Here is a 15276-nt window from a genome sequence, read left to right on the forward strand (position 1 = left end):
TCAAACCTTTACTGAATCTCTTCTAACCATGTACGATGAGTTAACTGAACAAGACTTGTCAGGTAGGTATCTGGAAACATTTCCAGCTTACAATGTGTGACAGTTCCATACTTAAAGCAATGAAAGCTCAAGTACCTGTAACAGAGAACTTCCGAAAAAACCCAGGTTTCTACATATCTTCTGTCATTCAGTAATTGCTGTTAGAATTAGGTCTGACAGACAGTATTCTCATTGAAGAAAAATCATATATGATCCAACTGTTCTGTATTCTCTGGACTATGTTGCAAACAATTTAAATGTATGTTTTAAAGCATCTGAAAACTGCTTTTTCTGGTGAGCTACTAATCTTGCAGAATTTGTCATGCTGCATCAGATTTCCAAACACAGAACACTTACAGAATCAAATTCTAAATATTTGATATGGCATGATGTAAAGCTTTCCTTATCTGCAAAGGATCAGGAGCTTCACACACTGAAGTAAATGCAGCTGTGCTATTTTCCCAGTGATTACGCATTCAAAGAACTGCATGTTTATTTGAATGCATGATCACACCTACATATAAGAAAACTCAAGTGTGTGCATTCAAATAATTTACTTGGTGCTCACATCCAGAACTTCATTTTACAGAACTGTTTTTGTACTTTTGAAAACCAAGTAAATTAAAAGCGAGCACATCATAATATTAATGATCTGTTACGGCTGGAATTCTAACTGCAGAGAATAAAAGTGTTTCCCGCTGCAATGAAACTGTGTGAAATCTTCCACATGGGCTCAAACTGCATCAGTATGCTAAATTCTGGAATGATAAATTGATGCAAATAGTTCATATTTGCTTTACTGTTAAAATGGTAATACATGACAGGCTATTCTACATCCTACCTCAAAAAAACAACTACAACACTGACAGTCAATTTATTTTTATAATGTTAAAACCCCAAAGATTTCCAAATTTTCTTATATTTTTCTTGCTGTTTTTCCAAAAGCTAGGTTATTTTTTTGTGAGAGAATGAGAACATGGGCTTCTGAGAGGGAGGAATGTATTTACAGTACATTTCCCTACCAAGTATGAACTTTTAAGCTTAGTGAAGATGACCACTCTGAATAACTAAGACATGTAATTAAAATTTTAATGTTTATTAGGAGACAGAAAAATAAATTCATAAAAACTGTTGATTTATTATATTTGGCACATAATTTCAGCTACCTGTGGAAAACAAACACACAAACAAAAAGACATTTTTTTTTAAATAAAAAGGAAACACTTTCTACCACCGAAATCTTTAAGACCAAGGGAGAACTATTCCTTTTCCAAGACCTAAAGTAAAAAGGCTGTTCTAAAGAGTGACTTCCATTTAGAAGTGGAGCTGGAAAAAGCGCAGAGGTCGTTCTCTTTTCCTTACACAATCTGAATTTTCAATAATCTCGATTTTCAACAATGTGTGATGTGATTACTTTGATGTCAGTTGATGACTGATATGCACTTTTCCTCAATTTTTTCTGTTTTAGACTTTCTGAAGACAGATTCTCAGTTGCCTTCTTATACCATAAGTCATCTGTTGTAAATTTTTTACTATTTCCCTCTTTTTCTCTTCTTTTTCTTTGTCCTGATAGTTTTTTCTATGCTTTATAGTTGTTTTTATTTTGCTCTCCTGTTCTGTCTTCTTTCTCCCTGATCCCCACATAGCAGAAAGCCATATAAATTGATTAGTATTAAGAGCATCCACTGGTGGTTTTATAGGACTATGTTACATGGTCATAAAATTCTGCTGAGTGATGAAGTATCTGTAGACTTTCTCCTGTACATTTTGTGAGTTGTTTGATGCTCTCCAATGGTTCCTGCTCTTAGGAGAGCGTGACTGGGACAGAATTTTAACTTTTGCTGATATAATGAATTCCTGGAAGTTACCTGCACTGCTTATTAATACATAACACTGTATATAAGCATGGGTAGGTCATGCAGGTTTATTGACTATAACTTCTATTAGTGGTGCTCTCACAGCCCTAATTCTCTGAAGAGACTTAGGAGCAATATTTATTAAACTCACAGAAATAGCTGGAAAAACAATCAAGCTTTCAGGCACACAGATCTTTTTCTCATATCCTGAGATATCTAAAACTTGTCACTAGATTTTTCTTATTTTTAGGAAATCCCTTCAGCTTTTGTATCTATATCAGTACAAGTGTCTGCATGAAATGTTTCTCTAATTTGTGTAATAATTAAAACTGAAAAAAAAAAGATAGAAATCAGATACTGTTCATCACAGAATTGGTTCAAGTGTGAACAATTCAAGCCTGAGATCGGCTTCAAAGACCATTGGGCTTTCTTCCTTTCCATCAGTCTCTTACTGTATGAGACTATGGAACTGGCATAAATTCCTTCGTTTTCACTCTAATTTTCTCCATTTGAAACCTTCATTTTCAAAAATAGCATCTTACAGACCAGGAATAGTTTGCCACAGGATGCAGTTTTGATGGCAGCATGTGTGTGATTGCAGCCAAACAGGCAAAATATAGTGTAAGCAGTTAATAAATGTACTCAAGTACTTCAGTTATTGAAGGAGGAGCAGGACAGGAGCTCTGCTTTACACCAACCAACAGCTGTTGTGGGACACAATTCTGTGTTCTAGGATAGGACAGTTCATCAGCTGGTGATGGAGGAGGAATCTCCATTCCTTGTGTCTCTTCCTTACGTAATTCTGATGTAAAATGCCAAGAAAATGTATTTGCAAATAGGATAAGAAAGCTGCATTATGGTTCTGTTGGTTCCTTGCACATCTTTTCTGCTGCTGTCCCATGGTACCATGTCAGCTGAATTTGGATCCTGGGAGAGAGCTGTTACATACAGAGAGACCTGCTCTTTTTTACTTTCTAGGTTACCCTTAATGAATGATTTGTTGCTTTGTGTGAATATTTCAGTATATCCCCTTTTAAAAATGCATTCAGTCCAGGAAGGAAGCAGGAAGCTACACTAAGTAAAGCACATAAATAATTTCAGTAGCGTAAATGCAATGGGATTGATCCTGCAAGGGACAGAGGTACATCCCCAGTGGGGTCTGGATGTAATGTTTTGATTTGTAATTCTCACAGCCTAAAGGGCTCTACAGTCCTAGTTCAAGGACTAAATAATAAAAAACCAGCAAGATGAGAAAAAAAAAAGTCAGAAGAGCAGGTCCTCAATATAACTCCAAAAAAAAGGGCTAAGACTGCTGCTTCACTAATGACTGGCAGCTGCAAGTGCTGTCCCACAGTTAAGCCTTTCAGTTAGGTAAACCCTTTCTTGTTAAAAAAATGCAAGATGCTGTTGTCATAATTTAAACTACAGACCTCAGTGGTTAGAGCTGAAATTCTGGAATAGATTTGTTTTTGAATCCTTATCCACCCAGAGCTGGAGAAGGGCTTGAAGTCTCCCCCACCATGTGCCAAGAGGGTGGGGAATGCAGGGCAGGGAGGGGGAATCCTGATCCCACTCAGTGATGATGTGAAGGAGAATAATTAAATATTCATTGAAGCGAGGACTTGACCTAACTCATCCTCATCTCTGATGAATGCCCTCATTACCAGGCTAGAGACTCATATTTCCTCTCTTTCTGTCCAGAAGCATACTTAATTTCATAGGCAACGTGAGGAGAGCTCCAAACAGGACAACCAAGGGAAAAGCACTCTCGCATACATAATGTCTTGGTGTTGGAGCAGTCTGCAGGCAGGAGGGAGGCTCAGCCGAAGCTCCTTCTTCAGCAGGAGGCAACTGCCTCACTGAGAAGAGACTCACTGAGAAGAGACTCACTGAGAAGAGAATTTTCTCAAGTGCTAAATGCATGCCGTGACGACCAGCCAGGTTGATAAACAGAAACTGTATTAGTAAAATGCAAATGAAGTGAACAGATCTCCTCCTTGCTGTCTCTCAAGTACAGCCCAGTCCAGGAAATAGTCTGGACCAGGCACTCCAGGAGAAAGGGGATGGAACGGAAAGCTATTTTGAGATTTCTGTGAGGCTTTGGTTCCAAGCAGCTCAGGGGCAGTAAAGCTGAGGGACACGCTAGGTGGGCATAAACCTGGGTGCCAATGAGACTTCTGCCAGTACAGTTTTAGAGGTTGGCAGAAGCTAACCCTAACAGCTAAGTTCTCTTTGGTAAATGCATATTAACATCGTGTGTCTAAGTGGACACAGGCTTCAGTGTTTCTAAAAGGCTTGCAACTTCAAATCCTCATAAGAAATCCAGGATCCCTGGTGCTTTGCTGTGGTCAGTCCAAGACTGGCATATGGTTTTCTTTTTGTTCTTTTGTGGACCACTCTGTGACTCTTAGGGCAGTTCCAAGTGTGAATAGATACCTGGAGGGTTTTTAGACTATGCTATGTAATTCCTGATGGGTATGACAGCCTTGTTAGTTAAAAATATAATTTAACATTTTGGATTGACTTACTAGTGGGCTGTTCCATATCCTTTTGTCTTGGTAAAGCCTATTGATATTGCAACCACCAACGCTGGTAAACCTGAAAAAACACCAAAACAGTAATAACCATTAGATGCTGAGCAAAATATTGCTGTTCCACCTGGATGAAAAAAATGACAGGGCAAACTAATTTTACAAGGAATGAATCATTTAATGAAGCACAGTGCTATTGTAGGATTTGTTTTTCTGAAGTGCTAGCAGGGAGGAGGACACTGTTTTCTGCCCACGGTACACCACTTTTGATGTAGCTAAATTACTGGTACATTTGACAGGTCTTAAAGTGAACGAGGAAGAGGCTTCATGAATATTCAGTGAATGGTTTTTCTTGTTTTATTTTGATTTCTTGATATTATCACGCTGCTGAAAATCTTTTAAGATTTTGTTGAAACATATTTATAAAAGAAGTATACACCAGCATAGCTTGAGTCTGAGATAAAGTGGAAAGGTTCCAAACCTGGTTTTCTTTTTAGTACCATGCTGCCTAGTATCTTTCAGGTTTACTGAAGAAAATGATGATATTCTTGCCAGTGTCAGTGCACTAAACATTTGATTACAATGATACTGAATAAATTTATTTTATGGACTCACCCCATCCAAGGCACAGGAAGCGTTTCCTTATGAGCCGTGTCCTAATTTTTCCAGTAACAGCCATATATGACTGCCACGCTTCTGTCAAAACCCAACAGAATGAAGCTAAGAAGAAGAAGTGTAAAAATGCGGTGGTTGTGGTGCAGATGCCCTGCAGGGAGCAAAGAGAAGCTCAAGCTGAATACTTAGGGACGCTCATTTCTCTTTTCAATTCAGAGTTGTCATATTCTATCATCTTGACCTTTATTCTTAACATCAACTTCCCTTTTATGATACGGTTACCACAGAGAGAGAAAGAAAGAAAGAAAGATGTTGATGTGGATTAGGCAGAAGATGTTTTGACTGTTTTCCCAAACAGGGAGTGTGCAGAGCAGGGACAAAGAACTCAAAATAAATCATGCCACAAGTTTTCTCTATACTTGACCAGGGATTGATCATTGTGGTAAGCAATTTACATACTTACTGATCATAAAACCTAACAGAGCTGAATACAGAAAATGTGGGGATACAAATGCTCCAAATCACCATTTATATTTACACACAGAAAGACCCTGAATGTATATCTGAATTTAAGACAATAGATTAAGGTTTATTTATTTGATTTTTTTTAAATAAATCTGATAGCATGTTAACCTATTAGAATATAGTGCCTGAGATCTTTTAAATCAGGTTTAAGTATCATAACCTTAACAATTACCCTGTATATTGTTTATTATAGATGTCAGTCATTTGTCATCTGGATTGTATTTTGAGCACATGCAGTCGATTTGCTTTTGTCACTGTAGCCCGTAATTAAACTTGACATTGTAGCTTATATAAATGAGCTTCTTGGCATTAATGATGATCTACCCTCCACTGTGTTACTTAAAATGCCAGTTGCAGGCTATAAAATGCAGTGTGCATTGTATCCCAGAACCCAAACCCCATAAGTAATGTTGAGAATATCCATATTACAATTTATCCTTATCACAATTTGATGAGTCAAAATTTCATCAAGATTAAGAAAAAAAAATATTTTGCAAACTAAGTATTAACCGTGCAGGATCATAGTTGAGAAATAAAGATGTTATTTTTATGATTATTCCTTTATGCAACGTGGAAGACTGATAGCTACCTCACATGCAACTAAAACAAGGCTAGACAAATTTTTTTTACTAAAATCCCATTTCAGCAAAATATTTAGGGAGAAAATATGCACATTCCTAATTATATATAGAAACTTGCATATATTGTCAAATCGAGGCTGGTAGTTAAAAAAATTTGGAAAGGGTAAGATACATGACACCATAGATTTTTTTAGATAATTTTGAATTCCTAATTGCTTTCAGGTCTTTATTTGAATTTTCTACTGTGTTCATTTTCCCAAATTCTTATCTGAAACCAATTGTGTTGGTTCATGCCTGAACTTTCAACAAGTTATACACTTGAGTCAAAACTTAATGATTTCCTGCTACGAATTTACAGATGTGAACAACATCTTGTTTTCTAATCCTGGGTCAAATTGTCTAGTTAAATCTGGTTCTATATAATTATATGCAAGAGAATTAGAGTTTTGGAAAGCAAGGAATGTAAACTGGAAAAATACAGCACAACCCAAAAATGCACTAGTCATTCCATCCTAGATTTTGCAATTGATTTTTATGTTTAGATTACAGAATCAGAGAATACCTCAAGGATCACCTGGTCCAATCTTTCTTTGTAAAAGCACAACATGGCCCAGCACCCTGTCCAGCCAAATCTTATAAGCGTCCAATGTTGGGGAATCTACCACTTTCCTGGCAAGGTTATTCCAAGGCTGATTGTTTTCATTTGGAAATTTTTTCCTCTAGAGTTCAATCAAAACATCCCTAGGCGTAACTTGCACCCATTATCCCTCATCTTTTCCACGTGAACCCTTGTAAAAAGGGAGTCTCCATCTTCTTAGTAGTCACCCTTTAAGTACTGGAACATGGTGGTGAGATTCCCCCCAAGTCATCTTTTCTCAAGGCTGAACAAACTCAGTTCCCTCTCGGACGTTCCTTGTATGGCAGGCTTCCCAGTCCTACCCTGGTAGACCTTCTCTGGACCACAATTCTTTTGTATAGTGGGGACCAAAACTGAACACAATATTCCAGGTGTGGCCTGAAAAGTGCTGAATCGAGTGGGATAATGGCTTCACCTCTGCTGCTGATGTCCTTCTTCATGAATTCCAGCATCCTGTTGGCTTCTTTTGTCACTGCAACACACTGTTCACTCATATTGAGCTTGCTGTTCACCAGGACCCCAAGGTCTCTCTCCACTGAGCTGCTCTCCAGGCATGTGGCTCTTAGTCTGCTCTACACGAAGAGATTATGTTTTCTCAGGTGCAAGACCTGACACTGTCACTGTTAGTCCACTCTTCCAGTTTATCCAGGTCTTCCAGCAGGGTGGCCTTCCCTTCCAAAGAGTCTACTTCCCCACTCAGTTTGGTGTCATCTGCAAACTTCATTAGGATGCACTTGATCCCATCATTCGGATCACTTATGAAAATATTAAACACTGTTGGTCCCAGTATTGATTCCCACTTGTGACAACTTGCCAGATCAAAAAAGAGCTATTTACCCCCACCCTCTGGGTGCGGCCTGTCAGCCAGTTCCCCACCCATTGCATGGACCACTTTGATAGACCATAATACATCAGTTTGTCTAAGAGGAAGCTATAGGGATGTCCTTGAACTATGTGGATTCATAAAACTTATCCTGTTAAAGGTTGACCGATAGCATTATTTCCTGTATATGAAAAATAAATACTTATTTAAAATGAAAGCTATGCAGTGAAATGTGCAATAACTATAATGAAAAATACAGAAATGTCCTTTCTTTTACTAGCTGCCTCATAAGTTATGAATCCCCACTATGCAGCTTTAATTTGCCATCCTATAAATGGTTTCGTAAAAGCTAGCGTGATCTGTTGGAATTAGAATTTGACAATAAACTCGCTTTTGAGGAACAGTACAGGATCTTTTAGTGAGAAAAGGCATAGGTAAAACACAGTATTACCCTGAAAAAATCTGAATATACCATTTCCATTATAAATATAAATACACACGAATCTTTTTGGTGAAATCATTGCTAACTGTTACAGCTGACTGAATATACACTGTATTTAGTTCATAATTAGTCTCCTATATTGAAAGAAAGCTAGATGTTAATCTAATACAAATGTGGACATGGCTGTTGTGGAAGAAAACTGATGGCAAAGTTAATTGCTTGATTGCATGATGAGAAGACAGAAGCTAGTTTTATTATAAGTGATCTGTCTTCTGGCTGGAATATATGACTACTGATTATAACTAACTCTTCTGAATGGCAGACAGGGGTCTGTAATGAACACCAACGGTAAGTCTGTCTCACTGATATAACCATGTATTTGCATCACCTACCATCAGAAAGATGCAAATCAGCCTCAAAACATCACCTAACAACTGCTGTGGGATTGTGATGACAGAACCATGTGCAGGCAGTGCTTGAAGTGAATTCAGCCTCCCTCCTTCCCCAAACAGAAAAGCAGTCCTGGCAAATGAAACTCTCCTCTCCCAGATACAGCCATGGGCTCAGCACAATTGACCAATACCCCCCTGGAAATCTGGCTTTTATGTTTTTCTCTATTTTTCCCCTTTGATAAACAAAACCCCAAACAATACTGTCCTGTCTGGAAAAGCATTATATCTGGGAAGTCTCTTTCCAAATATTAACAAAAAATCATTTTCACCAAAGTCTGTTATTAAATGGGGCATTGAGTATCTCTAGCCAGGGAGACATAAAAAAATCTGTCTTTTTCCCTCTTCTCCCCTGCCAAGGGACCACCACATCCCCTCACTTTGCTGCACATGCAATAGCATCACTAAAACCTTGTGGCACGTCACTCACAGAAAGCCGCAGCGTGTCAACCTGTCTGCACTAAGCAATAGTGGTACACATCTAGCCCATTGCTTTTCTTTTTTTTTTTTTCTAATTGTAGTTTATTAAAACTCACTGAATTAATTACCTGTGCTGAGCACCTGTCAACTTGCAACAAAATGGATTTTAACAGCCTAATTTATTCACGATTTCTTCAAGCTTCTGAAATTAAGTCAACTCTGTTACTCTAACCTCATCTTCTTCCCATTACTGTTGTTCTCAGCTCTCCATATTTAATTGCAATTACAAGTAGGGGAGGGGAGATTTTTCTGTCCTCAGAATGTACAATATCATGTGTCTTAATTTAATTCAGGTGTTTAGCTACCTTGAATATCTAAGGAAGACCATTCATCACTTTTTAATAAACAATATACCATTGAAAGAAAGAGTGCACATCAGGTATCAAATTATTTTCTACTTCCATTCCTGTAAAACACACAATCTGAATGATGGTACTGAAGCACAGCTGAAAAATGTAAAAAACTTAGAATTTAAAGCTACTTATTCTAGCTATTAATATTTTAAATGTAATAATGAGTAATAATATGAAGAACTTTTATCCGTTTTTATGACCTACAAACAGTAGGTCATAAATGCAACCTCAAAATAATAATTTATCATTATTTTTGGAGCATCTGGTTGTTGGTTATTTTGTTGGGGTTTTTTTTGTTTTGATATTTTTAAATGTAACAGTGGTTTTGTTTAACTAACAGTATAAAAAGATCTGCCATACAAAGACAGAGAGGGTTAAGTAAGGACACCTGATTCATCTTCTTGCCCTGAAACAGGTACTTTTTTCTTTCCACAAACTAGTTCCCTATCTCTATGTTCTGATAAATGGTGTAAGAATCAAAGCTACTGGAAAATGTACATGAAAAATGAAATCTGTACTGGTGATAGCAAAATGAATAGGGCTAAAATCCACTCAGCTGGATTATGTCATGAAGCAGAAATGAAAGCTAGTAAAGCAGAAAGAGTGCAAAGATGTGGCAAAACCTAGAAATATAATTCTATGTCAAAACTGGTTTTGTGACTCTCAAGCCTTTAACTATAAAACACTTTATCTTATATATAAAGATATATATAGAGAGAGAATATGTATAAAGATATATGTAAGATATATCTTATAACCACATATATAATAGGCATAATATAATATCTTTATATATTAATTCATAAAGGACCATACTGCTTATTATGCTTTAATTGCTTTTTAATTATTATTTATTATTAAACTGATTTGCACAATACAGTACCTTTGTCTCTGAAACAGTAGACACCAACAGTACACAGGGATGCAGTATGCTGGTCAGAAAATACTGAATTCTAAATTAAATACTAGTTTCTGGAGTAAACTGCCATGGAATAGTCGATGGACTTTCTAAGTCTGTGGGACAAAGATGTTAAGAGCTCACATCTCAGGAGTGTTTTTCAATAGACAGATTTTCAATGACAAAAAAATGGAATAAAAAAATTGTTTAGGCAAGAAAAGACCTTTAAGATTTTTGAGTCCAACCATAAACCTAACATTGCCAAGTCTAACACTGCTAAACCATGTCCCTAAGTGCCACATCTACTTGTCTTTGCCTGAATGGATGGAGACTCACCACTTCCCTGGGCAGCCCATTCCAGTGTTTCACAGCCCTTTCAGCAAAGATTTTTTTCCTAATATCTAATCTACACCTCCCTTGGTGCAACTTGAGGTCATTTCCTCTTGTCCTATCACTTGTTACTTGGGAGAAGAGACCACCACCCACCTCCCTTCAGGTAGTTGTAGAGAGTGATAAGGTCTCCCTTCACTTTCTTTTCTCCAGGCTAAACAACCCTAATTCCCTCAGCTGCTCCTCTTAAGTCTTATGCTCTAGATCCTTTACCAGCTTTGTTGCCCTCCTCTGGACATGTTCTAGTATCTCAATATCTTTCTTTGTAGTGAGGGGCCCAAAACTGAACATAGTACTTAAAGTGTGACCTCACCAGGGCCGAGTACTGGTGCACGATCATTTGCCCCAGTCTTTCTGGTCAAACTACTCCTGATATAAGCCAGAATGCTATTGGCCTTCTTGGCTACCTGGGTACACTGCTAGCTCCTATTCAGCCAGTCCTTTTCTGCCAGGCAATTTTCCAACCACTCTTCCCCAAGCCAGTAGTGTTGCATGAGGTTGTTTTGACCAAAGTGCAGGACCTGACACTGAACCATGTTGAACCTCATACAGTCTGCCTTGGCCCATCAATCCATCCTGTCCAGATCCTTCTGCAGAGCCTTCCTACCCTAAAGCAGAGCAACAATCCCATACAACTTGGTGTCCTCTGCAAACTTACTGAGGGTGCACTTAATCCCCTTGTCCAGACCATTGATATTAAAGAGCACTGGCACTACTGTTGAGCTCTGGACAACTTCCTTTGCGACTGGCCACCAACAGGATTTAACTCTATTCACCACAACTCTTTGAGCCTGGCCACCTAGCCAGTTTAATACTCAGCAAATTGTACACCCATCCAAGCCATGATCAGCCAGTTTCTCCAGGAGGACGTTGGAAATAGTGTCAAAGGCATTTAATTCATACACCAGATGGTCACCTTGTCATAAAAGAACAGTTAGTCAAAAAGGACTTGTGAGTACAGTTGTCTCTTCAACTGCAAACATAGTTGAAACTGTTAGGATATTAAATGCCTGAGAAATCATAGCTGTAGACTTTCAGGTTTCTCTTCCAGGATCATTAATATTACCAGCACCATACAGCTTTGAAGGTACCATTTAATTTTAAAAATCCTGTGTTCTATTCTTTTGCCAGGCTTGAGTACTGCTAACACCACTTGTTCAAGCAAAGAAATCAGGAAACTTGACACTCATAAAAATAGCACTATAATGGAAGGAATTGTTCTAAAATAATTATATTCATATTTTAAACCAAAAGCCACAAAACTATTTACCTTAATTAACTTATGAAGAAACTTTTACATCTTATAAAAATCTTCTCTGGTGTCCTTAAAAGTTGAAGGCTCAAGTGGTTTAACTTCATTACATTATACTCTGATATCTGACATGATAACCCAAAATAATTAGTATTTGGCTTCATGAGTATTTACGTGATGAGATAGGCACAGTTAATTACTGTACCACAGGATTCTATATGCAGTACAAAACAATGTGAATGGTAACCTTCACATGGATTTTTAGAGCAAGCTAATTTTTTTAGTGCAACAGCAGTGGGCTTTGAGCATTTATGTCATCCTCCCCACAAAGATAATAAGCAACAACTAAAAACCTCAAATTTTTGTTCTTCTATTAATTTTTGTTTGCCTGCAATAAGCAAGAGCCCTTTCTAGGCTCTGATAAATAGCTTATATGCTCTCTGTAAATGACCTATCTGTGTGTGCAGTTCCTTTGGTTTAGTTTACAACTACAGTCTCCTAAAGGACATCTATGTCAGCAGCAGCATAATGCCACAGGATGATATTTTCAGTATCGAGATTTGATTTTTTTAATTTTCTTTTTTGATATCATGGCAAATTCTCACAATGGTTGCTAAACTTTGGGGCCATTGTATGTGCCCAGTCTAAGGCACAGTCTAATTTTTTTCAGCTATTTTGATTTAAGATTCATTAGTCTATCTTATTGTGCCTTTTCTTCTCTTCTTGGGGTGATATAAAGGGCCCCCAGCCTGTTGCCCTGAGGCATGTAGTGGGCACTGTGTCATAGTGACCATTATGGATCAGATCAAGAGAGGTGATTCTACCCCTCTATTATGCTCTGATGAAGATGTCGCTGCTTACTACAGGGGGATTGGACTAGATGACATCTAAAGGTCCATCCAACCTTACACATTCTATGATTTTATGATTCTACAGACTATCCTCTTATCTGGCAATATAACCCCAGTGATCCTAGTGGTATGCTGTAGGTGTGACTGAAAGAATATGTAGACTTTAAGTTTTCTCCACATTTGCACTTTCCAGACACACTTTAAATATCTTTCTTCTTTTTTTCACCTCAAGTCTCTCTCAATAAATTTCTCTAGATGCTTTACTGGCAGATTCAATTCCTGCTCCTCTTTTTCCAACATTTACCTCAAATGTGTATCTGAAAATTACCTCTGCGAGTAAAGCATTTACAGTGTTTATTGACACTTACTTATGAAGATAGGTCAGAATGTCACCTATTTTTTCCCAGGTGCAGAGTCCAGCAGTAGAGGTGCTGTTCATGTCTGATCCATGAAGTATACAGAACCTTCTCAGCTTCTGCCCTTTGCAGTTACTGTTTGTCAAAGTCCTCCTTTGACAGTCGTCACCTCTATCAGCCACTTCAATAACCTCTGCCTTAAAATTAGATACCATGTAGTTGTACTTTGGCATCCCTCTGTTATGTCTATAAAGAACTGCTGGGTTTTATCCAAACTAATTCCTCTGCTAGGCACTATTCTTCTCCAGACCTTGCAATGCACATAGTATGAAATCATTCTATCAACTAAAGGTGAAGGGATAGGCTGCTGGGACGGAAAAGAATTTGAGAAAGTTGCTTTCTACATATGCAAGCCTTTACTCTAATTAACTAGTTACTATGATAGCAACAGTAAAGACATCCTTTATGCACTGGCGTGTGATCCATGCTCCTAAATTGTTAGTGAATTCCTTGCCAGAGAATTGACCCAGGCCAAAAAATGTTTGCCCAGCCCAGGCCCATGCACAGATTGGAGGAGAGCCTGGGCCAGGACACCTGCCTGACAGTCAGCTTGCACACAACTGTCCTCCTGCTCTGCAAGGCTTGGTTGTAATGGATGTAAGCTGTGTTGTGCTAATTTGCCTCAGGGCTATAGAAATATTTGTGGCTCATTTTGGTTACCAATAGCGACAGAGGCAAGAAGTCCAGCTGGATAATTCATGATATGCTAAGCTATTACTAACATATGAGACAGTAAAGTTCACTGTGGTGTTTGCAGTATTCTCTGGAGGCTGTCAGTGCAATGCGCAGGTTTGTAATGTGTTAACTCAGGATTGCCTTCTTGGTGGCATGCCTACTGTAAATTGAAAGCCAGTTGGAAGACAGTTCTCATACAGTTTCCTTACACTCATACTGTTTATTCCTCCTGGTTTGGATTGTTATTGTTAGGTTACACTCAAACAAATGAACTCAGCACAAGCTATATCATAGAACAGGTTACTAAGAGGCAATTTAGCTTCCTCAATTACAAATGATGGCAAGGGAAGTTCTTGCCTTTATGCCTTTGTGCTGTGAACACGTATATTTTTCAAGGCAGGAAGGAAGTGACGGAATAGGATCTTCTAATTGTTTACAGAATTAAAAGTCAGTGGAAAGACTCCCATTAATTTAAGTGGGTTTTGTATTGGGCATTACACTTACAGTATAAAGAAGGAAAGGTGCACGAGCAGAAGCTTGTGATCCTGCTTCTTATCCTAAGTGTTTTTAATGTTACAAAATATTGGATGAGTATTTTTCTGGTAAGTGAATATGGCCTACTTAACGTCATGAATTTATTCTGTTGGCTTTGATGTTAAACACTTTAAACAAGGTAAATGTCAACTGTGTCAGGACAAAATCACTTAGTATTTTAACTATGTCGTCCCATGAATGTCTTGTGAAGCTTATGAAGCTAAGAAGAGCAGGTTTTCAGGAAGACATAAAAGAAAACAGGAAGACCTTTACAACTCTGAAGCATAAAATCAATTTAGGTACAAGTTTTTCAACTTCTTCTTGACTAATTAATCTCAAATTGCTACCATTGTCTTGCAGCAGTGATGTTTCATTGTGCCAGAGAATGCCCTTTCCTAGTTCTCATATTTTTATTTGGTAAATATTTTTGTTCTGAAAATTCAACCCTTTTGAGTGTAAAGTTGAGGTAAAAAAGTGGAAATCACTGGCATGCTTTGTTGAATCAACTTCTTCATTACTGAGTTACTGAGGAATCACAATGAAAAAAATGAAATTCAAGGAGATGCTATCCTGAAAAATTACTCTATAAAAATAGCTTAGTGAGATTTTGTGTTACCAGGCCTGAAAGATTTCTTATTTAAAGATGAATAAAATATAGATCTGTGGATAAAAAAATAGATTTGTTTCTTGAATTGATGGGCAAGGCAAGTCAACTGGGGGTCTGAAAACCATCGAAGAATTGAAGTTATTATGCTCTTGCACATCACTGAGGGTACCACTATTATAGAAGACAAACTGGAGGTGCAGTACGAACATAAGGGACTAGATTTTTGTCGATGAAAGTGCAATTTGGCCTGAAAAATCTCTGAAACTGGCTGTGACTCATATGGGAAAAGAGAATCTATGCTGGCAGTCAGAATGGTTCTACT

General features: G+C 37.9%; 1 protein-coding gene across 1 annotated transcript in view; it reads right to left on the reverse strand.

The window, feature by feature from the left end:
- ADGRB3 (adhesion G protein-coupled receptor B3) overlaps positions 1–15276 on the reverse strand; it is a gene marked incomplete at its 5' end in the record, with an annotated part of 463681 nt that overhangs the window by 39711 nt on the left and 408694 nt on the right. Inside the window, 2 exons of the mRNA XM_084262372.1 lie at positions 4424–4493; positions 5042–5192. Of these exons, the coding sequence (XP_084118498.1) occupies positions 4424–4493; positions 5042–5192 (221 nt within the window). The remainder of the gene's footprint in view (positions 1–4423; positions 4494–5041; positions 5193–15276) is intronic.

Source organism: Gallinula chloropus (assembly GCF_964237585.1).
Source record: "Gallinula chloropus genome assembly, chromosome: 3".
Lineage (NCBI taxonomy): Eukaryota > Metazoa > Chordata > Aves > Gruiformes > Rallidae > Gallinula > Gallinula chloropus.